The sequence below is a fragment of the Vombatus ursinus genome, unplaced genomic scaffold, assembly GCF_900497805.2.
Source record: "Vombatus ursinus unplaced genomic scaffold, bare-nosed wombat genome assembly UNPS02014779.1, whole genome shotgun sequence".
Taxonomy (NCBI): Eukaryota; Metazoa; Chordata; class Mammalia; order Diprotodontia; family Vombatidae; genus Vombatus; species Vombatus ursinus.
In genome coordinates, this window is record NW_020954557.1 from 26,505,391 (window position 1) to 26,532,867 (window position 27,477).

Consider the following 27,477-nt stretch of genomic DNA (forward strand, 5'->3'; position numbering starts at 1 on the left):
AGAGTCTTAAGATGTGATCAATCACCACAAACATGGTGGATGTCGTTCTGAGACAATGGTATATCTATGATAAAATATATTACAATCTAGGATGACTATCACAAACAGCTAACTATTATAGAAGTCCTTACAAATTCCTCTGGTTTGCTCTGATGCTCAAAGATCTTTTGTACCCCTTGAAATAGAAATGGTGATCCTGAGTCCAGGATAACCATGAACAATACGAAGATGAAGGCTTTCATTCAGCTCAAGCCTGGTGTCCTGCTGGCAAGGCATCACGATGTGGCTGCATGAGTTCTTATTAGTATGGCCATTGCATTACTATGTATCCTTAATGATAAAGTAGCCAAAGCTGTTCCTGACCCCCTGACATGGGTGCACAAATTCTAGAGGCAAAAAAAAACAAAACATTCTAAACCATTCTTCCCCAAAGCTCTTTGACCACTGTGATATTCCATAGCACATTCTTATCTCCAGAAATCTGTAGGGGAAAAAAAGAGGAAAATAGCTCCTAACATATCTGGTGATCAGGTCTGGGCTTTTAAAATATATGGTAAGGGGCAGCTAGGTGGCGCAGTGGATAGAGCACTGGCCCTGAAGTCAGGAGGACCTGAATTCAAATCCAGCCTCAGACCAAACACTTGACACTTACTAGCTGTGTGACCCTGGGCAAGTCACTTAACCCCAATTGCCAAAAAAAAAAAAAAAATTAAAAAAATAAAATAAAATAAAATATATGGTAATGTCTTGTGGTCAATCATGAATGATGGAACCTTTCTAGATAAAAATTTGCAGTCTCTAATGAGGTTTTAATGTGTTAACAGCCCATGGTCCATAGCCATATAATTCTTTGCTAGGATAAGCTACCAGAAATAGTAGGGCAACAGCAGTAGTATACAGGCTCTGTTTCAGAGCCCTTAATCTTTCCCTATTGAGATTAGGAAAAGCCTCTATTTGAAATTCCTGAAAGACTTTCTAAAGATAGCAAAAGTATAATAGCAAAGGTTTAAAAAGTCAGTGGAAATTGGGATATAACAAATAGTCATGATAATTTACTGGTGGTCGAACTGTGAATGGTTTCAATCAATCTGTCAGCGATATGGAATTGCCCAATAAATTTATAAAAATGTTAATACTTGATGATCTTACTATTGTTTTCATAACCCAAGGGAATATCTGTAGAAAAATATTCCAAGCAGCATTATTTGTAATAACTTTAAAAAAAAATTGGCCCATGAACTGGGTAATGATTAAGTAAATTGTGATATATCATAATAATGTAATATTATTATATTGTAACAAATGACGGTTATAAAGAAGCATGGGAAGAAATATGAAATAGCACAGGGTAGAAAGAATAAGATCAAAAGAATAATAGACACGCTGAGTATGACTATGTAAATAAAAACAATAAACAGCTATGAAACTCAGGTTAAATAGAGTAGACAATGTTGATATTATATTATTCAATTTAATATAACCCATCAATTTGTAAGATTTTGCTAAGTACCTATATACCAAACACTGTGCTGAGCACTGGACATATGAAGACAACAAAGAAACCATCCCTGCTCTCAAGGAACTCACATTCTATTTGGGTAGAGAACATGTACACATACACATACATACAAAATAAATACAAGGTAATTTGCTGCAGAGGCACCAGCTGTTGGGGAGATCAGGAAAGGCCTTATTGTAGGAAAGGCCTTATTGTAGAAGGTTGTGTTTAAGCTGAGCTTTGAAAGAAGCTATGGATTGTAAGATATGCGGAGAAGAAGAAGGAGTACATTCTAAGATGGACTTGGAGCCAAGAAGACCTGGATTCAAATTTGGCCTTTGACACCAGCTATGAGACCCTGAGCAAGTTACTTAATATCTCAGAGTGTCAGTTTCCTTACTGTAAAATGAGAAGGTTGGACTAGATGTCCTCTAAGGTCCCTTCCAGCTCTAAATCTATGATTCTAAACATAAGGATCCAATAAAATCTATTGAGCACGAGAGTGATATGATCAGATCTATGCTTTAGGAATATCAATTTAGGGACTATGTAGATAACATCCTGGAACAAGGAGACCATGGCAAGAAAATCCATACACAGAACTTGTGCTTCTTTTAGGAACTGGTAATAAAAGGGTTCAGGCAGATAGATGTACCCTTCTTTATAACCACTTTTTTATTGGTTTTTCTAGGTTGTTTGGGAGATAGCTGCTCTCATTTTTGTTTTTGTTTACATTGTCTTTTTCATTTTTGTTAATGCATTTTTTCTTATATGTACATATACATATTTTAATACATCACAATTTTCAACAAACAAAATTTTAAAATGAAACAAATAAAAAAAAATGACTCATGTCAGTATGTCATAGCAAAGGATCGACAAAAAGATTCCCTCCTGTTCTTCTCTCTGAATGGCCCTTTCTTTCTTGGTTATGTGATTATCTCAAGGAGCTAGAAGTATCCAAGGACAAAGTACCTGTAAAAAGAAGTCATGATGAGGAATCATTACAATGTCTTGACCACTTTGCATTTGTTTCCAGGTTGGGCTAGCTTTCAGGTACTACAAGATCCATTTGTAGACCTAGCACAAGCCCTAGAAACAACAAAGGTGTTTAGAGGATTGCACACATATGTCTTAAGTACAACCCATGCAGAGTACCTGAGTTAGTACTCAGTAAATCTGCTATACATGTTCCTAGATCTATTGGGAAGATATTGAGCTTTCATTCAACATTATCAATCAAGGCAATACCAGCATACTTTACCAGAGGGCACCACTACTGCTCAACTCGTATCACAGTGGCAATAACAGTACTAGACTTGTCAGAGTACTCAAGACTTTTCACAAACCCATCTCAGAAATCCTGGTAGGAATATGCATTAGATCTCTGACTCTGGCTGACTCAATACAGACTATCACAAAACACACCTATCCCAGATCCAAGGAAAAAGTTAATGATTATATATCAAACACCAGTTTACTGTACCTCACTGCCTTCCCTTGCCCTTCTTGAAAAAGGGGAAGAAACAAAAGACAGTTCTGGGCTCCTTGCATCCCCAGGAACTTCAATGGGTGCCATTACATGATATGGAGTAGGCACTTCTATTGGACTCATTCTACTTTGAATCTGGTGCTCTTCCTGGTTTCACCTCCACACAAGATATTCTGTCCAGGATAATTTCTAAACTCACCACCACGCATCCTCCTGTCCCCTCTAATTAGAGGACTGAAGGGTAGAAGGACCAAATTCCTCCCAGTCCTCTTTTACAGAGGGCAGAAATTGAACTCTCAGCTCATTCCACTTTGCTTCTATTGCTCTGCCTGGTTTTAACTTCAGGCAACAAAATGCCCCAACATGTAGCACCTCCTGGTGTCCCTCCCCATTTCTTGCCACATTCTGTATGTCTCTCCCTTTAGAATGTAAGCTCCTTGGGGGCAGAGACTTTCTTTTATTAATTGTATCCCCAGTGCTTAACACAGTGTCTGGCATATAGTAGGAGCTAAGTAACTGTTTTTTGAATTGGATTGGTCTACTACATCAGGTATTGTACCTTTCAAACCAACACCTAAAAGTATTTGGAAATGCCCTATCCACTGCTGGTAATACTCTGAGGTTCTGTCTCTTCCCTCATTAATCCCTGTACTATTAGACATAGGTGGGGCTTCACAATTACAATTTCATTCATGAGTCTATTAGATTAAGATTCACTTTTGTTAGTGGCTGCCAACCTCTGATAATTTAATCAGCTTCTGACTTCTGTTCTTTAATTCCTTCAACCAAGCACAGATACACAGAGATAAGCAGATTCCCACAAGGGAATTCTGCTTTCCTGGAGACATGCTAGATGAGATTCATCTCCCCTGGATCCCAGCCCAGAAGATTGCCCCCTCAAAAAAAAAAAAAAAATTCACAGATAACAAAAGGGTGGATTTCCTCAACTGAGTGGATCTAAACATGAGCCCTCTAGCACTATCTCACCAAAAAGCAACTCTGCAACTAACACTCCAGCAAAGCTGGAGAAGGGCCAATATAAATAGCCAGTTCAGGAAAACTTTCTGTACTAGACTTTATAATGCTGCAACAGAGCAACTTCTGGATGGGAAGCGGTAGGGGCAGGGGAGAGGGGGGTTGTTCTCTGAAGGCATAGCTTCAGGTATAGGGTATGGCTGACTGTTCACAAACATGGTAGCAGCTCCTTGGGGCATATGAGTCTTTTCTACAAAATGGAACCAGTGGTATATATCTTTCACCATCTGGTTTCCAACTCAAAGAAACTTGAGGAAAAAAAGCCCCTTTAAAGCCAGGACAATTTACCTACATCAAAAAGCAGCCAGTAAACAAGTACCCTATTGAAAAGGTATATTTAACAAGGTGATTGTTTCAGCAGAACTCACACCTCAACTCCCAGTTATTATCATGGACCCTACAGTACTGGTTGGTTACCATTACTACCCCCTCCCCCCATTTACTTGATCACAATTCAACTAAATGAATATACCACTAGCTACTTCTTTATTTGGTCCAACTATGACCTGAATTTTATCTGCCCCTGCCCATCTCTTGGTCCCCTACACAGAGCCAGCGAACTGTGCTACACCTGAACTCTGATAATTCTCTACCCTTTCATCCATACTCCTGAAAAGCAGTTCTCAAAGTCAGTTCTGGAAATCCTCAAGGCTCTTTCTGGGAGTCTATGAGGTCAAAACTATTCTCATAATACTATCAAAATGTTTTTTTGCCCCACCCCAATGACCCCACCCCCAGCACAAGCCACAGCTAGACCTTGGCCCCATTGTTGACCAGCGGTGAAGCCCTGCCCTGGGGTTGGCCAACACTAAGACCTCACCCCTGGGGCCTACCAGCAGAGAAACCCTATTTCCATAACAACCCAGCAACAAGGCTCCACCACTGGGGCAGATCAGCAACAAGATCCCTCTTCCAGGGCCAGCCACCAGAAAAAAAAAATCTGTTACCATAGCAGCAAGGCCCCACTCCTTGAGCACACCAAGAGCTAAACCCCACACCCAGAAAAGGTCAACAGGGAGGCCCCACCTCCCCACACCCTCAGCACAAGTCAGAATGGAAGCCTACCCTCCAGAGAAAGCAAGCAGCTAATCCCTGAAGCCCAATGAAAGCCAGTAGTAAGACCAAGAGCCCCAGCACAAAAAGATTGGGACAGGGCAGGAACAGAGCCAAACTCCCACTTAAAAACACCAAGTCAAAAAAAAAAAAAGGCAGAAAAAATGAGGGAAAAAAAAGAGCTTGACTATAGAAAGTTATTATGGTGATAGGGAGGATGAAGGCATAAACTTAGAAGAGGACAATAGTATCAGAACAGCTACACATGAAGCCTCAAAGAAAAATGTAATTTGGTCTCAAGCACATAGTAGGAGCTAAATAACTGTTTTTTGGATTGGATTGGTCTACTACACCAGGTATTATACCATTCAAACCAACACCTAGAAGTGTTTGGAAATGCCCTATCCACTGCTGGTAATACTCTGAGCTTAAAAGGATTTTAAAAGGCAAATTAGAGAAGTAGAAGAAAAATTGGGAAAAGAAATGAGATTAATGCAAAAGAATAATGAAAAAAGAATCAATAGCATGGGAAAAGATACGCAAAAATTTGCTGAGGAAAATAACTCCCTAAAAAAATAGAATTGGCCAAATGGAAAAGGAAGTACAAAAGCTCACTGAAGAAAATAATTCCTTAAAAGTTAGAATTGGGCAAGTGGAAGCTAATGATTCTATGAGACATCAAGATATGATAAAACAAAATAAAAAAATTTTTAAAAAAAGAAGAAAATTGAATTCTTATTGGAAAAACAACTGACCTAGAAAAGAGATCCAGGAGAGTTAACATAAAAATTGTTGGACTACCTGAAAGCCATGAGAAAAAAAAAAAAAAAAAAGCTTGGACATCTTTCAAGAAATTATCAAAGAAAACTGCCCTGATATTTTAGAACCAGAAGGCAAAATATAAATTGAAAGAATCCACCAATCACCACCTGAAAGAGATCCCAAAATGAAAACTCCCAGGAACATCATAGCTACAGAGCTCACATATCAAGGAGAAAGTATTGCAATCAGCCAAAAAAGAAAAGAAAAATAATTCAAATACTGTGGAGCTACAATCAGGATTACACAGGATTTGGCAACTTGCACAGTAAAGAACCAGAGCGCTTGGAATCTGATATACAAGAAGGGTTAAGATTACAGCCAAGAATCACCTCCCCAGCAAAATTGAATACAATCTTTCAGAAGAAAAAATGGATATTTAACAAAATAGAAGACTTTCAAGCATTTGTAATTAAAAGACCAGAGCTGAATAAAAAAGTTGACCTCCAAATACAAGACTCAAAGGAAACATAAAAAGGCAAAAAAAAATAAGAAAACATAAAAAATTCAATTACATTAAACTGTTTATATTTCTATATGGCAAAATAATTATAACTTTTAACAACTTTATTACTACAAGAAAAATCGGGAGTATATGTAGACAGAGGGTGTGAATATAAGATGACTTTGATGGGATGATACGCCAAAAAACAAAATTAAGGGGTGAGAAAGAAAATTACACTGGAAGAAGGAAGGGGAAATTGAATGGGGTAAATTATCATACAAAAGAGAAAGCATGAAGGCAATGCTTAAACCTTACTGCCATCAAAATTGGCTCAAAGAAGGAATAATGTACACACTCGGTAGGTGTGGGGGACTGATAAAAGGAAGGGCATAGTAAGGAAAATGGTGATCAAAAGTAAAACACTAGTGAGGAGGGAAAGGGTGGAGTGATGGGGGGGATAAACAAGTGAAAAATAGTATGGAAGGAAATACACAGTTAATTACAATAACAATAAATGCAAATGGGATGAACTCACCCATAAAACAGAAGCAGATAGCAGAATGGAATAAAAACCAAAATCCTACAATATGTTGGTTAAAAGAAACACATTTGAAGAAGAGCAATATACACAGGGAAAAGGTAAGGGACTAGAGCAGAATTTATTATGTTCAGCTGAAGCAAAGAAAACATGGTAGCAATCATTCTCAGACAAAGCAAAAGCAAAAATAGATCTAGTTAAAAGAGATAAAGAAGAAAACTATATCTTTCTGAAAGGTACCATAGACAATAAAGTCATATCAATACTAAACATATATGTACCAAATGGTGTGGCATCTAAATTTTTGAAGAAGTTGAATGAGTTACAGGAGGAAATAGGCAATACAACTATATTAGTAGGTGACCTCAACTTTCCTCTCTCAGAAATAGATAAATCTAACAAAATAATAAAAAAGAAAGAAGTTAAAGAGGTGAATAAAATTCTTGGAAAGTTAGATTAGATAGACCTCTGGAGAAAACTGAATGGGAATAGAAAGGAATATATCTTTTTCTCAGCAGTACATGGCACCTACACAAAAAATGACCATGTATTAGGACATTAAAAACCTCACAACCAAATACAGGAAAGTAGAAATAGTAAATATATCCGTTTCAGCTCATAATGCAATAAAAATTACATTCAATAATGGACAATGGAGAGATCAAAAATTGATTGGAAATTAAATAATCTAATCCTAAAAACAAGTAGGTTAAAGAACAAATCATAAAAACAATCAATAATTTCATTAAAGAAAATGATAATGAGACAACATACCAAAATCTATGAGATGCAGCCAAAGTGGTACTTAGTATCTCTAATTACTTACATCAACAAAATAGAGAAAAAGCAAATCAATGAATTGGGTATGCAACTAAAAAAAAAAAACTAGAAAAAGAACAAATTAAAAATTCCCAATTAAACACCAAATTGGAAATCTTGAAAATCAAAGGAGAGATTAATAAAACTGAAAGTAAGAAAACCATTGAACTTATAAACAAAACTAGAAGCTGGTTTTATGAAAAAAAAACAATAAAATAAATAAACCTTTGGTTAATTTGATTTAAAAAAGGACAGAAGAAAACCAAATTATTAGTATCAAAAATAAAAGGGATGAATTCACCACCAATTAAGAGGAAATTAAGACAATTGTTAGGAGCTATTTAACCCAATTACCTGCCAATAAATTTGATAATCTAAATGAAATGGATGAATATCTGCAAAAATATAAATTACCCAGATTAACAGAAGAAGAAATAAAATACTTAAATAATCCAATTTTACAAAAAGAAACTTACAAAAAAACTGATCTTACAAAAAGAAACATCAATGAACTTTCTAAGAAAAAAATTCCCAGGATCAGATGGATTCACAAGCAAATTCTAACAAACATTTAAGGAACAATTAATCCCATTACTATATAAACTATTTGGGAAAATAGGTGAAGAAAAAGTTCTGACAAATTCTTCTTATGACACAAATATAGTGGTGATACCCAAACTAGGAAGAGCCAAAAAAGAGAAAGAAAATTATACACCAATTTCCGTAATCGGTGTTGATGTAAAAATTTTAAATAAAATACTAGCAAAGATATTACAGCAATATATCACAAGGATCATATCCCATGACCAGGTGAGATTTATACCAAGAATATAGGGCTGGTTCAATACTAGGAAAACTATCAGCATGATTGACCATATCAACAAGAAAACCAATAGAAATTATATGATTATCTAAATAGATGCAGAAAAAGCCTTTGACAAAATATAGCACCCATTCATATTAAAAACACTACAGAGAATAAGAATAAATGGAACTTACTTAAAATGATAAGTAATATTTATCTAAAAGCATCAGCAAGCATTGTCTGTAATGGGGATAAGCTAGGAGCCTTACCAATACAATCGGGGTGAAGCAATGATACCCATTTTCCCCTCTATTATTTAATATTGGACTAGAAATGTTAGCTATAGCAATGACAAGAAAAAAAATTAAAGGAATTAGAATAGCAATGAGGAAACAAAACTATCATTCTTTGCAGATGATATGAGGTTATACTTAGAAAATCCTAGAGCATCAACTAAAAAACTACTTGAAATTATTAACAACTTGAGCAAAGTTGCAGGATATAAAATAAACCCACATAAATCATCAGCATTTCTATGTTACCAACAAAGTCCAGCAGCAGGAGACAGAAAGGGAAATTCCATTTAAAATAACTGTAGACAATATATAAAATATTTGAGAGTCTACCTGCCAAGACAAACCCAGCAACTATATGAACACATCTATAAAACATTTTTCACACAAAGTCCGATCTAAACAATTGAAAAAAACATTAATCGCTCATGAGTAGGCTAAGCCAATTGTAATAAAAATGGCAATTCTACTGAAATTAATCTATTTATTCAGTGCCATACCAAACTATCAAATATTATGTTGCAGAGCTAGAAAAAATAACAAAATCCATCTAGAAAAGCAAAAGCTCAAGGATAGCAAGGGAATCAACGAAAAAAAAATGCTAAAGAAGGTGATCTAGCCATAACAGATCTCAAACTGTATGACAAAGCAGTAATGATCAAAATAATCTGGTACTCGTTAAGAAATAGAGTGGTGGATCAGTGGAATAGATTAGATACAAATTACATTATAGTAAATGACCATAGTAATCTAGTATATGATAAACCCAAGGATCCAAGCTTTTGGAACAAAAACTCATTATCTGACAAAAACTTTTGGGGAAACAGTATGACAGAAACTAGGTATAGCTTAGCATCTCACACAGCAAACCAAGATAAGATCAAAAAGGGTACATGATTTACACATAGAAGGTGATACTACAAGCAAATTAAGAGAGCATGGAATAGTTTATCTGTCAGATCTATGGATAAAGGAAGAATTTAGGACCAAAGAAGATACAGAGAGAATTACAAAATATAACATATCTTGGGGGGGTGGGGCAGAGCAGTTTTCAATTTTTAAGAGAGTAAGGGGTCTAAGGACCAAAAAAGTTTGAAGTGCATTTCTTGAACATTTCCTGGCCTGCCCTGCCTTTCTGCCTTGGAATACAATTCTTTGGGGTCTAATTAGTCAAATCTGACCAATTGAATTTATCTAACAGAAAAGAGGGAACCAGGAATAGGGGATGTAATCCCCACCAGTTCTCTACTTTATTAGTGTGAATTTTAACTCTTTTATTAACCACCCTATTTAGTTTAATCACAAGGACTAATTATAATCCTGGATGCTTACACATCAAGAGCTCTTCTTACTACTCTAATGTACACACAAGAGGTTTAGGGTGGTTGGTGCCCATGGCATTTTATCCCTGGATTCTAGCAGTCTTCATCAAAATTGCAGAATGCCTCTCTTTGCATCATTTAGGAAGGAGACTGAAGACTCAGAGTAGGCCTATGGCTCAGATGAAAACTTATAATTGATTCTAACACAAAAGTGAATTTCTTTCGCAGAGCTATGTATTGCTTAGGACTTTGGCAATCTCAGTATTTCTATGGATACTCATATTCAAAGCTTCCTCCTAAATTACAAAGTTAAATTTAAAGTTCACAACAGGCCACCCAATTATTTGGAAAAAATTTAGGGCAGTTAAGTGTGGACCAATAATCTCAACCAGTGAATTCCTAATCATGTTCTAATCACTCTCATCTCTCTATAGAAAGTGTGTCCACTCAGTAAGACTACTCAAGACCACTGATGTTAATGGGAGACTGAGCAATGTTCAATTGAATTCAATAAACATTTATTAAACTCTTACTATGTGCTTAGTAAGCTCTGGGGATACAAAAAGAGGCAACAGACAGTCCCTACCCTCAAGGAACTTACAATTTCATAGGGGAGACAACATGCAAACAAATATATACAAAGCAAATTATATATAAGATAAATAGGAAATAATTAAAAGGGGAGCAGCTAATGGATAAATTGCTGGGCCTGAGGTCAGGAAGGCTCATCTTCTCAAGTTCAAATCTGGCCTCATACACTTACTAGTTGTGTGACCCTGGTCAAATCACTTAACCCTGTTGGCCTTAAGTGTCCTCATCTGAAAATGAGCTGTAGAAGTAAATGGAAGACCTCTCTATTATCTTTATCAAGAAAACTCTAAATGGGGTCACAAAGAATCAGACACAAATGAAAGGACTCTAGAATGATTCAACAACAACAAAAGAGGGAAAGCACTGGAATTAAGAAGGGCTGGTTATTGTTGTCCTTCATTCTGTAAGACGACTATGACATCAGAAAGGTGATGCCATGACTTGCGAGTTAATTGGATTTACGTGAGGGAGGGCTGTGCAAAGTCACCAGCCTCATTTTCTCCCCCAGAGCCCCCTGGGTCCATAGATCAGGAGGACTGGAGATCGCCAGAGGGATTGCTTAGGGAAGGCATGAAGACAAATGGCTTTAATCATTTAGAGAGGGAATCACTGACCACGTTGTCAGAAGAGATCCCCTCCTCTCCTCTCCAGCAGATGATGAGCAGAAAAGGAACCACAAATTCAGGGTCCCAGGCAGAGGACTGCAAGGCCACCCAGAACCGCCAGCAGATGGCTCCAACCTGACAGTCCCCACACCCAAGCCAGCAAGAGAAGAGGGAGAGGCCGGAGAAAGGTTGGAGGACATCATTGCGCGCTCCCGCTCTGCGCAGCCGCAACCGCAGCCCAGCTGCGTCCTAGAGCCGATGGAACTCCACACAGCCCCTGGACAACCAGCCCAGCGCGTGCGCGTGCGCGCTCGTGGTTGTCTTGGGAACCGGTCGGCCTCTGCAGACTAATCCCGGCCTGGGGCCAGCGGGAGGGCGGCTGCTGTCGGAGAAGAAACTGCAGCTGCGGCAGCAGCGATGCCTCGTGGCCTGGGCGGCCGCGGCGGCAGCGGCCGGGGGTCCGAGCGGCGGCAGTGTGTGAGCGACTGCCTGGAGAGGCACCAGGACCAGGCGCTTAACGACCATATGTACCTGCTGCGGGAGACGGGCCCCACCGGCTTCCTGCTGAGCGAGGACGAGCCCAACGGCTGCAGCTATCGCGTAACCGCCGCCCCGGGCGGGAGCGGACCCCGACCGCGACCCCCTAACCTCCCCCCCAGACAAACCAACCAGGTTCCCTCCGCTAGTGGGGGCTCCGGGCCCGGCCCCTGCGGCCCCTCGGGCGTCCTGAGAGCTGCAGAATTAAGAGGGAAGGGGAGCTGAAGAGCTGGGGTGACCTGTGGCCTTTCTGTCTGTGTAAATGGGGATAATTAGACACACCTTGATAGCCTGGTGATTCTCCTGCTTGGAAATTCATTGGTAGCGGTTACACTGCGAATAATAGCTACAGCGAGTAATTAGCATTTTAAGGTTTGCAGAGCGTTTTTTAGAAATATTTTATTTTATTCTCACAACAACTCTGGCAGGTAGCTGCTATTATTATCCCCATTTTGCAGATGAGGAAACTGAGGCAGACAGAGGGGTAGAGGTTTGCCCAGGGTCACAGTGTCTGAGGCTAGATTTGAATTCAAGTCGTTCAGGATCCAGGTATCCACTCCATCACTTAGCTGCCAAATGAATATCTTCAGATTCTGGTCTTGATTCCATGTCCAGCGTTTTCATTGCATGAAGAAACTGAGGCACGGAAAACTTAAGTTCAAGGTCACAGCCCTAGTATGAGTCTGAGGATTTGAAAGCAGGTCTTTCTGACTCCCGAGGCCTGAATTCTATAAATACGATTGCCATACTACTTCCACCTACCTTTTACTAACAGCTCATATTTTAAGGACGACTCTGCAGTTCTTCCACCTTCTGCTTAGTTTGGGAACTACAATTTCCCCATAAAAAGCCTTTCTAAAAAAAAGTTATTAGAAAATGAATTTTGTTAGAACCATTATCTATTTGTGAAAAATCTATCAGTTTTTCATTGTATTACATACAAGTCTTCGTTTTCTTTGAAATATTCTTAATAATGCTGACAGGGCATGGACTTGGATTCAGAAAGATCTGGGTTCAGTTCTTGCTTCTGAAACCTACTAATTGTGAGCCGAGGAAAGTCACTTAACCTCTTATAACTCTCAAATATTATATACTGAGAACTTGTCAATCTGCTTTGATGGAGAGAATTTCCAGAGTCCACTCCTACTCATGAAATCACAGCTCAGTACAAAACATGTATTCTCAGCTAATTTTTGAAAGTGTCCACTTCAAAACTGGAAAATTATAAAAGCATACATTTTAATAAATATAAATCCAGCTCATTAAATGAATAAAGCATTTCTCACAGGTATATTTTGTTGCTTAAAAAAAAAACCCAGTTCTTTGAGGAGATTGTATAAGCAACGGTGTATCCACTCTTTGGACTCTTAATAAGAGAATAGGGACAGGGAATTAATTCCCAGTTGAAGAAACTGCTTCTCACAATGCAGATCTTCCCCACCTCTGCAACTTGTAGTAAGAGAATTGCTTAGAGCACTGACAAGTTAAGTGACTCATCAAGGATCACACAGCCATTATGTCAGAGCAAACGAACCCAGTTCTTACTGGCTTCTTAGCTTGCTTAGCTCACTTAGAGGTGTCAAACATGGAACCTGCAGCCACATGTTGCCCACAACATTCCTAGAGGTGATCAAACCAGATTAAAATGTAGTTCCTTTCTTGTTTTAATGTGTTGATGTATTTTTTTAAGATATATAAATGTGTGGTTTTCTAAGTCAGTGTGCAGTCCATAGGAAGCCTTTTGTAAGGTTTAGTGGCCCATGTTGCTATTTGAGTTTTGACACCATTACACTACAACACAAGGCCTTACCTATTAGGTTAGATGTAAGTGGAACTTTTTGACAGTATTGTTAAATACTATGGTAGAAAGAATATTGGGTTTGGAATTGGAAAGTCCAGGATCATTCCCTGTTCTGCTATTTAATACTTATGTGTGCTTGAGCAAACTACTTCTCTGGGCCTCAGTTGTCTCTTCAGTAAAGTGAGAATGGTGTACTAGTTGATCTCCGAACTCTAAATCCTGTGATTTCCTAAGCAATGGGCATGAGCTTTCATTTTTAAGGAAAACTTAAAAAAAAAGATGTTTCTACCTGCCCAAAATGTAAAGACAACCTACTTGAAAACAGAATATGCTATATTAGGGGGTTGCCAGCCTTTTCTGAAGAACTACTTTTGATTTCCCTAGTGTTACCACTTTGATGGGTACATTGTTACACTTCAGATTGCTGATGAAATTTCTGCATCAGACCCTAACAGCAGGAGGTGGCTTTTAATTGGACCACATAGGGGCAGGTAGGTGGCATAGTGGATAGAGAACCGACCCTGCAGTCAAGAGGACCTGAGTTCAAATACTGCCTCAGACCAAACACTTGACACTTACTAGCTATGGGACCCTGGGCAAGTCACTTAACCCCAATTGCCTTAAAAAGTTTTTAAAAAAAATTAATTGGACCACATAAAATTGACCAGTAAATTATGATTGACCTATTGGGAATGCTTGCAGTAGGTACCTTAAACAAGTTTCTTCTAACCCCAAAACATGACCCATTTTTTTCCTTTAACAATACTGATGATTAATTACAATTATGATTTTAAAATGTAACTATTTTTCTTTAAAAGGTTTTCCTCGGAGATCCTCACACATGTAGCTGTTCCACATTTCTGAAAGGAAATGATCTTTGTAAACATATCTGCTGGTAAGTGATTTAGTGTGTCAGGTCTACCACAAACAAGTTTCTCAAGGCCATATGTCTATAATTTGCCTTTTCAGTATTTTGAATATTGCTAGATTAAAGGTTATTGGTATTAAAACAGATAAAATTACTTTAACCAATTTTTTTCTCTTATTCCTGCTGTGTTGAGTAATACTTAGTGAAGGGGAATCTACTCCAAATTTTGGAACATAATGTTGTTATATTAGATATATTTGTAACATGTGTGGTAAAATGTTATTGTTCATATCCACAAATATTGACTTTCCTGATTTTTATGAAATAATAATAGAGAAATTGAAATGTGAACTAGAAATCTAAAGCCTTGCTGACCTATATCACTAAGTTGTTAAGAATGAATTCAAAGAATCATAGAATGCAGAGATTTTCTAGTTCAACCACCTTTCATTTTATAATTGAGCAAACAAAGGATTATTACTTCTTAATCATTTTGTCCTACAATCTCAAAGACCTGTGTCTTTCCAAGTATAAACAAAGGAATAAAAAACATCCTCCCCCTTTTGGTATTCTTCCCTATGAGCCAAGAATGAAAGGATTATCCCTGTACTTTATCCTTATTACACACACTGAATAGCCGGCCTATCAGTGTGAAGGAATATAAGCCGATTCTCTGGAAGTATATATCCTATACAATTAGAGCTTTCTTTTAAAGACTCTTTTTTTGCAAGGAATTCTGTGTGTGTGTGTGTGTGTGTGTATGTGTGTATACACACGTATGTATGTATATATGTATTGTATGTGTATTATATATGCATATATGTGTGTATATGTATATATATGTTTATAAGGAATTCCATATATGTATGTATTTGTGTATATTATATTTCTATTTTAATCTCCTTAGCCAGTTTTTAACTGAATTCAATTTACCTTGCTCTGCTACCAGTCAGAAAATGTGTTTATGTAACCTGTGGTCCAGTGCCCCAAGTTCTGTACTTTTATGAGCCAAGTTTAAGCTTGAGGGCTGACATTTCCTCCAGAAGGGGCAGGGCAGGGGGAGCAGGGGACGTAACTTTTGACACTTCTCTTGAAAGCTGGGGTTCAGGAACTCCTGTCACTTAGCCCCAAGGTTCTCTTCTTCGTTGCTGCCATCTCAACCTGAGGATCTATACCACTGCCTCTCCATCCTTGGAACCAGGAACTTGGGATCTAAGAACTCTTTTTTTGAACCTCATGAAAGAGAGCATATACAACCTAAATGAGCCATTTGCAGTTCATGGAGTATGGTTATGGACATGCTATCACTCCTATCCCCACTCTATTACCCAGGTTTTATCTTCTCTCTCTGCTTCTCTCTGCTTTCTGGTCTGTGCCCAGCTTTTTGGGAACCTCTCTAAAGGACAGACTCTACAATTCACTCTTTTTGACAGGCCTAACACAAAATGGTGACTTCACTGTCTGAGACAATCTGTTCATTCATAGTCCTGAGACTTAATATGTATCATCTTCAGTGAAATAGTAATAGTTATGCCTGGTAGAGGTCTCCTAATTCTTTCATAGGTTGTCAATGGGCACACCTAAACAATCGTTCACTGCAGTGTAAGCCCACCAAGTTGATCCAGGAACTGCCACATACATACACAAATAGGTACACACACACACACACACACACACACAAACACGCATATGTATAAGGCAGCCAGGTGGTACAGTGGATAGAATGCCAGGCCTGGGGGATTCATCTTCCTGAGTTCAAATCTGGCCTCAGACACTTACTACCTGTGTGACCCTTGGCAAGCCACTTAACCCTGTTTGCCTCAGTTTCCTCATTTGTAAAACTGAGCTGGAGAAGGAAATGGCAAACCACTCCCATATCTTTGCCAAGAAAACTCCAAATGGGGTCACAAGGAGCCTAACACTATTGAAAATGACTGAACAACCACAAATATATATGTGTGTGTATATATATATATACACACATGAATTTATAGGTATATAAATATAGGTATATATACACATAAAGTTATACTGCTGAATAATATTGTATATTATAAAATAAACTGGTTAAGTGACTTCAAAATATTGAAAGTAATGAAGTAAATATTTTTGGAATTCCTTTTCTTCAAAAATCCCGTAATTGAGAAAAGTATTGCCTGCATGTATACATGTATTTTTATGCTTTAGTTCCCTTTAGTGTTATAGATGGTATTGTTTTTTCTTTCATTCTTCTAATAAGTCAATATCCTCTTTGTGCAAGGAATTATACTGGTCCTATCATAATATACTTTCTGTTTTACAATTTATTCAATCTCTACCTCCAGTTATTTCTATTTTATGACCTTCTGCAAAGCTAGGAAACCAGACATTGCATCTTGAGTTTTAAGATTTCATCTCACTGCCCTGCTTTGAATCTTTTGAATGGAATACATAATCATAATCTTAAATAGAGGGATTCCTAGACCTAAATAAGTAACATATCTATTAATTTTTTTAAATAAAAAATTGTATTTCATAATCACTGGTAAGACTGAACATATTTTTGCTTAATACTAATGTGAAATTTTGTAGGAAGAAAGCTATTTGTTATACCAGAAGAATTTTATCATTTAATCTAAGGAAGACCTGATGATTGTTTGAATATTTAGCTTTTCTTTATATCCCTATAATTGTAAATATAACCTACCAAAGTTATGTAGAATCCTCCAGGCAAATCTATTTAGTATAAATTTGCTTCTCTTTTCATTTACTTATGCAAATGACCTTTCTCCATATTGCTTAGTTTGAAAGAACTAAATTGTTGCTCAAGCAGTTAAACAATTAATTGGTTTTAAAGGTATACTTTCTCCCACTCTTGTACTTAAATAGTATACACCTATTAATAATTTTCCTATCCTAACATTAGGGTGACATTATGTAACTAATTACTTTTAAGCTTAAAAATATTTAGTCAGTATTTAACTTTTTTCCTTTCCATTTGTCTAATTGTGGATTAGGATATTATTGAAAAAATTCAAGCTTCCAAGAAATCATGAATGTAAGTATCCTTAGTGGCATCTGAGATTCGTGGATTTAAGAACTTTGAATTTAGGAACTTTTAATAAATTCATTTATGAAAATTTGAAGTATAAATATGCTCCAAATGGCAGAAACTCTATAACTTTATGTTTTAGTATAGCTGATTTTTGTTCAATTTCCGGGCATTATTACAATTCCTTTACATTCCCTGACACACATAGCACACTGCCAACTATCTGTAGCACAAATTATTACTTTACATAATGTAATTCTTTCACGATCTCTAAGTAAAAAGTGTTTTGTATGCTGTCTTAAAATTCAAAGCATCTTTTAAACATAAAGTATCTTTTGCTTGGTCGGTGATTGGACAGGTGGAACTTTATCAATGTTTGCTAAACAGTGTTTCACTGTTTGGATATAAAACTTTTTGTTGGAAGATGGATGTAGAATGAAATTTTGTTTCACAGCTGTTTAGAATCCAGAAATGGACAGCTGATAGAAAATGTCATTCAAAAATGTTATTGACTGAAATTATTGGCCTCATGCAAAAGACGACATTTTTAAAAGTCACAGTCATGATGTTTACATCAGTACCTCAAACAAAAATGCCTCCTCCCTTCCTTAATAAACTGTTACATAAAAAGGTGGCTTTTAGAGGGGAACTCTTTTGCAAAGCAGTAGTTGCTTGTCTAATAGCACAGCATAATCTATTCCATCTCTGTATCCACTTACAGATCATTTCACTGCTCCCTTAACATTCTCCCAACACTGTTCTCAGCCTTCTCTTTTTTACACTCCAAAAACCTACTTCATGAGTTTGTTTACAGGGAAGGTACTTTGTAGATATAAAAAAGCCTATAAACGTAAGTTCGTGTTATCACCGTTGTCACTGAAAAACTCAATGCATTCTGACTTCAACTATCATTTCCATGCACATAATGGCCTTGTCAGTTTGTTCAGCTCTTGACCTCCAGATTCCCATTGCCAACTATCTACTCAACATCCAATATTTGTATGTCTCTCTAACACCTTGAAAGGATAGATTATGTGTATTGTAAAATAAGGTTTAACATCTCTAAAATAAATCACGTTGTTTCATTCCAAAACCGCTTCCTCAGCCTAATTTCCTTATTTCATTCAACAGTATCACACTTCTCTGTCATCAATGGATTTAACCTGGAAGTTAATTTTTTTTTGTCTCATGCCTTGTATTTGATCATATATCAACTCTTTTTGATTATATTTCCAGAATGTCTGTCCTATTCTTCCCCTCTGTATTATCACTACTACTATTACCCCTTTACTGCAATATTGCCATTAGCCTGCTAAGCATTTGATAAGCCCTCAGTCTTCCTTCTTCCAATTTTTTGTGCGCATTACTACTAGATTAATCTCCCTAATGCACATCTTTGATTACATCAACTACTTTGCTCTAAAACCTTCAGTGGCATTCAAAGGTCTCCACATTCTAGCTCCAAACAGCCTTATCTAACCTCAAGTCAAGCTGAACATGTGCCCTGAATATTTCCTATATTTTCCCATTTCCATGCCTTTTTTCATGTGGTGGCTGAAAAGTAGTTTCCTCATCTCTGTCAGATAAAACCTTACCAACCTGGCCAACCTAGATGTCCCTTCATCCACAATGCCTTCCCTGATTCTCCTTAAAAGAGATCCCTCCATCCTATAAAACCTCTCTTCTACACTTGATGCTTTCTGCTTTGTATTCTGATTTTTCATATCACCCTTACTAGATAATAATCATGAGGTTAGGAACTATTTCTTATTCAACTTATTCATCACATAATGCCTTCTACTTGCTTAATGAATATTGAATAAAGTAAATTGTGTGAACTATATCATATTTTTATATTAGCATGTATTTGTAGGTGAATTCAAAGTAACTAGAGTAATAAGAATTTTTAGAAATCAAAGGTTTCTCAATTAAGACATAATTTGTAAAGAGAAGACATGTTCTGATCAATAAAGGGAAAAAATCCTGAGTTGTAGCCAATTCATCTTAGAATTAGTTAGCTATCGTAGTATACTTCTTCTCTACTTCTCAGCTTAAACTCAGAAAAACTTTTGTAACCAGTGCCTCCACTTCTCTTTTTACCCTCTTCAAAATCCTCTGCAATCTAGCTCCCAACCTCATCTTTCAACTGAATTGTCATCTTCAGTGTTACCAAGGATCTCTTAATTGTCAAATCGAATGGTGTTTTTTCAATCCTCGTCTTTCTTGACTTCTCTGTAATATTTGCATTGTTAATCACCTCATTCTAGGTAAAACCTTTGGGTTTTCATGGTTCTCATGGTTTTCCTACCATTCTCAGTTCATTTTCAGTCACTTTTGCTGAATCTTGACCTTTGTCACAGTCACTAACTATGAGTATCCTCCAGGGCTCTGTTTTGGGTCTTTTACTTTCATACTTGATGATTTCAGCTCCCATAGATTCAGTCATTATCTCTATGTATATCAATCCAGCATAGTCTCCTTCCTGATCCCTAGTCCCACATCACCAACTGCCTATTAGACATTTCAAACCAGATGTCCCATATGGATCTCATACTCATCGTATTAAAATTCATATAATTATCTTTTTCCACAAACCCTCCCCTTTTCTGAATTTTCCTATTACTTTGCAGGGCCCCACCATCTTTCAGCCAGATTCTCAACCTCAATGTCAACTTCAACTACTCTCTTTCATTAACCTGATATATCCAGTTTAGTTGTAACAACTTGTGATTTCTTTTTTTTTTTCTTGCAAGGCAGTTGGGGTTAAATGACTTGCCCAGGGTCACACAGCTAGTAAGCATTATGTGTCTGAGGTCATATTTGAACGCAAGTCCTCCTGAATCCAAGGCCACTACTCTATCTACTGCGCCCCCTAACTGCCCCAGGATTTCTTTATCTACATTATCTCTCACATATATTCTCTTCTCTGCCTTCACACAGCCATCTACCTACTTGAAGCCCACATCACCTTTCATCAAGACTACTGTGATAGCCCCCATAATTGGTCTTCCTGTCTGGTTTCTCCCACTCCCTTCCATCCTCAATTCAGCTGCCAAAGAAATTTATCTGAAGCACAGATCTGACTATGTCATACTCTTGATCAGTAAACCCTGGTGACTTCCTTTCCCTCCAGGCTCAAATATGAAATCTGTCTTTCCAGTTCTTTTCTAGGAACGCATTACTCCCATATGCATACTGTACGGTTCAACCATCCTACCTCACGTATTTCCCTGCCTTTGCACTAACTGTTCCCCATTCCTAGAAAGCTCTTCCTCTTCATACTTAACGCTTAGCTTTCTTGGCTTCCTTCAAGACTCAACTTTAATTCTGATTTCTGCTGGTCTTTCTGTTCCTCCCATCTCCCTTCCTCCATAATATCTTCCCTGAGAGTGCCTTCTTCTGTAAGATTGCCTTCCATCTACTCTATATATCTTGCATGTACTTAGTTAATTACATGTTCTCTCCCCCATTAGAATGTGAGCTGATTGAGATCAGGGACTGTTTTTGCCTTTCTTTTTATCCCCAATTCTTAGCACAGTGCCTAACACATAGTAAGTGCTTACTATATGCTTGTTCATTGATGAATCAGTAGTTTTCTTTAGCTTTTTAATGAACATAATCTTACTTGTCTCATACTAGAAAAGGAAGATTATAATTGCAAAGAAGTAAACAAAATATAAATGTTAGTTGATACTGAAAAAGTATAATTTCTGCTAAAATGATCATCTTTTCAGTGATTCATTTTCTCTCAACTAGCATAAGACTTTGTACATATTTTATTAGGCATTGTTTAGAAATACAAAAGAAATAGAGGGCTTAGTTTATTTACATGGTGCTTATAATCTAAGTGAAAGAAAAATAGATAGGTAACATATGGGTTCAATAGTATCTTGTAAGCTATGTCCCTGAGCCCTAAGAAGTAAATGGTAGAGCTGGGATTTGAGCATAGACCTTGACTTGTCCTCTTAGTAAGCTCTGCCATTTACTACCTGTGTGAATTTGGGCAAGTAACTTAATTTTTCTGGGACTCAGTTTCCACATCATAAAAAGAGAGAGCTGGACTAGAAAGCTTCAGAAGTATTTTCTAACTCTAAATATATGATCCTATGATCTATACCTTTAAAAGTGGGATATTTTCATTTCTTACAGTGTGTTAAAATTTTTTCCTCTATTGCACCTAGGTTCCCATAGTGGACAATACTGCCCCCTGGGGGCGCTGGGACAATCCAAGGGGCAGTAAAAAGCCTCAGGTGCTGCAAATTAAAACAAAACAAAACAAAAAAAGACATTGAAGGATTAAAGAAAGCAGATTTCCGGAGGAGGGGGGGAAAGTGGCGGTGGGGGGTCCTGAGTAATTTTTTTTTTAAAGGGGACAGTATGCCAAATAAATTTGGGAACCTCTGTATGAGTTATCTTCCTATCCATTCATTAAGTAATTCTTTTGTTAATTTATACACTTCTGCATCTCTGCTATTCCTGAGTCTTTTTTTTCAAGATTTTTTATTTTTCTCTTTCCTTTTAATGAGGCCTCAGCAGTATTTTTAATTTCCATAATTAACCTGCTTCTTCCTCATCATCTTTGCTAGATGAAACCCAAAGATTTTCTCAGTAGCTCATTCAGAGACGAGGCAGATTGGGTCTTTGTGACAAAAGGCCCATGTTCCCACCCTTCTGCCCTCCAAAAGAGTATGATTTGAAAGCTGATCTTACTATGCATTCAGAACTTTTCTGTACTAAATAAGACTTTTAAACATTCAAGGGAAAATAATTGAGACTTCCCCCAGAAAGACAGTGATTGTCCTTTATCTGATAATGTATTACAAAACCCTATAAGTCAGTCAACAAGCATTTATTAAGTAGCTGCTATGTGCCAGCCACTCTGCTATGAGCTAGGGAATGCAAAGACAAAAATAGAAGTCTTAGCTGTCAAGAAGCTTATATTCTATTAGGTTTGGAAATACTGTGCAGTGAATAAAATTCCAATAATTTAATGGCAGATATAGCTGAAGTGGTAAAAAATTAATAAGGCATTCAGAAAGAAAGAGAAAAATTAAGATGGAGCAGATTTTAGGATGAACTGACCAAAAGTGCAGATACTAGGAACTCATCCTTCTAGACTAGAAAAATCTGTATCAAAAAGCAAAAAAGAAACTGAGGTTGCCCTTCTCAATAAGACCAACTCTTCTATATATACCTTTGATCTCATCCTTTCCTGTCATCTCTAGTCAGTTGTCCCCATTATCACTCCCAGTCTATAATCTTCAATCTGTTCTATTTCTAGATTTCTTCCCCATTGCCTAAAAATATGCTTGTCTCCCCCATTCTTAGGGGGAAAAAATAACTTGTTTCATTCCTACTAACTGTTATACTTTATCTTTCCTTTCCTTTTTAGCTAAATTCAGAGGGAAAAAAAAAATCTATATTCAGTGCCTTTATCTTTTTTTACTCTTTTTTTAGGGGGAAAAAGAGTTTAGTAATTTGTTTTGATTTTTACACTGAAGTCCCCCCTATAATTCTTCTCCCATATAGTATGCTCTTCCACAATCCCATCAACAACAAAGTTAAGCAAAACCTTTCTCCTTCTCTTCCATATACCCTTTGCAACCTGGATTCCAACCTCGTCCTTCTTCTGAAATTGCTCTGTCTAAAATTACTAGTAATCTCTGAATTGCCAAATGGCCTCTTCTCAGTTCCTCACTTTTCTTGAACCTTCTGTAGCATTTAACACTATTGATCACCTTTTTTTTTTTTTCTGGATACTCTCCCTTCTCTGGGTTTTCATGACTGTTCTCTCTTAGTTCTTGTCCTACTTGTCTGACAGCTCTTTCTCATCTCCTTTGCTGAATCTTTATCCATGTCACTGTCATCTCTACTTGCCTGGGCTAGTTCAGTAGCCTTTTAATTGTACTCCCTGAGTTGTTCCTACAGTCCAATCCAGATTCTATAGTGATTTTCCTAAAAAGCATAGATCTGACTGTGTAACCCCCTTAGTCAATAAACTGCCATCCTTCCCTGGCCATCCCCCCACAACATCCGAAGCTTCTCTAAGGCAACCTTCCACATATGCTGCATGTATCTTATATATATATATATACTTATTTATATACCTGTCTCCCTGACTAGAATGTAGGCTACCTGAGGATAGGAACTATTTTTAGCATATAATAAGCATGTCTGTTGAGCACATATGAAGCTTCTGACAAATGTTTATTGATTGATTACTGGAGTTACTTGCCTAATGTAACACAACTAATTAGTGTTGCCCAAGCCAGATCAGAATTTAGGTCTTCTGTCTCCTAGGCCAGTACTTTTTCTATCATATCATATATAGAACATGCTTGGTTTTCTTTCTTTTCTTTTTTTTTTTTGTCGCTCAACCTGTAGCCTCCATTTTGTAATTTCTTAACCAAACTCTTTACCTAGATAACTCCTTTTCCATTTTCTAATATTTTTTCAGTGCAACACTCACTTTCTACCAGTTTTTCTTCATTGGTAAATGGAATTTGAAGCTTCTTCCTTCTCCCCATTTGTTAGGCTCTTTTACCTTCTGTAAAGGTAATAACAGTTCTACATTTGACATACCTAAAATACCTTTCTTCCAGAGGCATACATCATATGTGTGTGTTATCTTTAAAGTTCATTTAATTTATTCCATAGTGCTTTTTATTAAAGGTCTGTATTAGCAGGGCAACCCTTTGAAGAGTCATACATAACTGGTACACAGAAAGATGAGTAACAGAAACTGTATTAACAATTTTATACACGTTTCTAATGATTCACTCCAAATATGACATTCCATATATTGTTTGGGGTTTTTTGTTTTGTTTAACTTCATTTTGAAATTCTTTTTCACATTTATTTCCGCTTCCAAATATATGCTTAAAAAAAAACTAGCAGTCCTCTGCTATTACTTCTTTGATACTTTTTAAATTTCTTTTCCTCTTATTCTTATGGTCTTATATCTGTTTTATTAATTTTTGCTCCAGTTCTTCTATTATTCCCACTATTTGCATATTTATGTATTTTCTCTTCTTCTGCTATTACTAGGGTAATGTCCAATGAGAGAGTTTGCAGATGACAAATAGAGCCTCCAAAGTTTAATGACACTCTATTTTATAACTAACACCAAATCCTAACTTTTTCCTCATTCTCTTAGAGGTGATAAAGAAGAGTTAAATTCCCTTTTATCCATAAATAACCAGATTTTCAGTTTTTGCAGGAAATAGACATTCCAAAAATCAGTCAGAATTAGCTGTGTATCCTTTACCCAATGTAATTTTTCTAATGTTCGAAAGAAAGTTTCAGTTTATATGTAAAATATTTTAGTAATTCTACAATTTAAAGTGGTTATCAATGAATCTTAATTTTGAGTGGGTTTTCCTCAGATGCTTTTCAGTTGGGTCTTGTGGAACGAGAAATCAGTGAATTGCTTCGGGGATTACATCGAGAACAGACTCCACAGCCAACTAAGAGACCATATATTGAAAAAGATGGATACATCAAACAGAAGGAAATTTGTTCAGATGATGTCTGCTCCATATGTCAAGAAGAGCTCCTAGAAAAAAAGTTACCAGTCACCTACTGCAGGTTATTTTTCTCTTGAGATAAGAAAGTTAAGGAAAAATTCTTTCTAAATTGGCTTGTCTTTAGAGAGATGGCACATGATGATTCATTAATACTGGAACAATATGAATCTTTGAATGTGATCTCAATACCAATTCAGTTGATTCAGAGTTATTTATGGTGATACAATGGAAAGGCTGGCTTAAGAATCTGAGGTCCTGGGTTCAAATCCCAGCTCTGGTACTTAAAATCTGTGAAACCTTAGACAGAACAGTTAACTTACCTGTCTGCCTCAGTTTCCTCCTTACTGAATGAGAGGGTGGGACTAGTAGACTTCTTGGATCCCCTCTCAGCTCTCTTAATCTATGAATCTATTAATTATGAGGTTTCCCAAAATGAAAAATTAAACCTTTTCTATAAAAGATAGCCTATTGTAAGAATTGTTTTCATACTGTTTTCTTTGGTAAACTTTTAATGGATCAAAAATTAAATTAGGCTTAGAAAATCAATCCTAACCTTTAATTTACACAAAATTTCAAAATAATTTATATGCATAATTTACATGATTATATATACAGATATTTATGTATGCATATATATAATGTGCAAGTATGTATACATATGTGTATATACTTTGAAAGTAAAGAAATAATGTAATACTATTATATTTATGGTAGTACTTAAAATATAAAGCTATTCTCTCACTTTAGTATGGTAAAATACCTTGTAGCTTTCAAAATCCATTTATAAATAATATATATAATATATAATATACAATATATAATATATAATACAATATATTTTATCATAATGTATAAATAACTTAATATTTTAAATATTAATAAATAATTCAAAATTTTATTTGCACTTAAATATTTGAAGGATAAATAAAATTTTGAAGTGCTTATAAATATTTAAATTTAATAAATTTTATAATTCAATATATTTGTGACAATATAAATATATAAATATTAATACTTAAATACATTTAATAAAATGATATTTTAAAATATTGTTCATGCTAATCTACCTTCTTAAATAATATTGCATTTTTTTATTTCCATTTCTTTCATTCATTTCCATTAATAATTTTCTCCCAATTTCTAGGGAGCTTAGTTTTCCATACCTGTTTTTATCAACTTTTATCTGATCTAAGAAAATATCCCATTTCCAAAGTGTTTCCTGAAGTGTTAATAAAGAACTTCATATCATCATAGAATTGCTGAAGTGGATAATACTTTAAAAGTAATCTAATCCAGCCTTTGTGAAACATAAATCCTATTTACTGCATCCTGAGTATCAGTTTCAGATCTCTGCTTGTGAAGAATTCATTATCCTTCAAAGCAAACTATTCCATTTTTGGACAGACTTATTTGTTTCAAGATATTTCTTATTTTATATTTAGCCAAAATCTGCTGCCCTAATTTCCATCAATTGGTCTGGCATTTGCCTTCTAGGGCCAAACAGAACCAATTTAGTACTTTGCTGCATGATAACCTTTTAGATATTTAAAAGCTATAACCCTTAAAACCTCCTCTTCCCCTTCCTAAACATTCCTAGTTACTTCATTCAGTTCTTGAATGATTTGCTTTTGAGCCTCCTTACTAGTCTAACCACATTCTCCACCCACCAATGTAGCTTATCTTAAGCCTTTCTAAAATGTGACCCCCAACACTGGACATCATCAGTACTCCAAGATATTCCTGTCTTCCCCAAACTGTATTTATGAGTTGTTTTTTAAACCCACGAACAGAATTTACTTCAATTAATTTTCATCTTGTTTAGGGATAAGATAATGAGATATTTGCGGATCCTTATTTAGTTATACATTGTGTTATCCCTCCCCGAATTTGCGTCACTTGCGAAGCATATTATCTATGTCTCACTGAAATTACTAATAAAATGTTGAAGAGAATACAGTTAAGGACAGGATCTTGAGGTAGCAGTCCTCTGGAGAGCTTCTTATATTGATCCATTAATCAACACTCTAGGTTTAGTCAGTCAAACAGTTCTAAACACATTTCTCTGTAAGGGTATTATGAGAAATTGACCAAGTGATACCTGTATGAGATCCAGTTATAATATGTCTATGGATTTTCCCCATTATCCTATTAAGTAACCATGTCAAAAAAAAAAAAAAAAGAAGAAGAAGAAGAGGTAGAAGTGTGCTTGTCTGCCATACAAAATTCTCTATCCATGCACATAGGCTCACAGTGACTGCCTCTCCTTAAGTGCTTATACTCTGTCCTTTTAAAAATCCATTCTAGAATTTTTTCAGGAAACAATGACAAGCTCACTAGACAACAATCAACAGTCAATAGTTATTTAAAGTCTCTGTCTTCCATAGCTTTTTTTAATCTAT

General features: G+C 36.4%; 1 protein-coding gene across 1 annotated transcript in view; it reads left to right on the plus strand.

Annotated features, from left to right (window-relative positions):
• The first annotated feature begins 11,732 nt into the window (after nucleotides 1-11,732).
• The window catches only part of ZSWIM2 (zinc finger SWIM-type containing 2), a 34,622-nt gene continuing 18,877 nt past the window's right edge, over nucleotides 11,733-27,477 (plus strand). Inside the window, exons 1-4 of the mRNA XM_027866198.1 lie at nucleotides 11,733-11,915; nucleotides 14,472-14,548; nucleotides 17,518-17,558; nucleotides 24,938-25,139. Of these exons, the coding sequence (XP_027721999.1) occupies nucleotides 11,733-11,915; nucleotides 14,472-14,548; nucleotides 17,518-17,558; nucleotides 24,938-25,139 (503 nt within the window). The remainder of the gene's footprint in view (nucleotides 11,916-14,471; nucleotides 14,549-17,517; nucleotides 17,559-24,937; nucleotides 25,140-27,477) is intronic.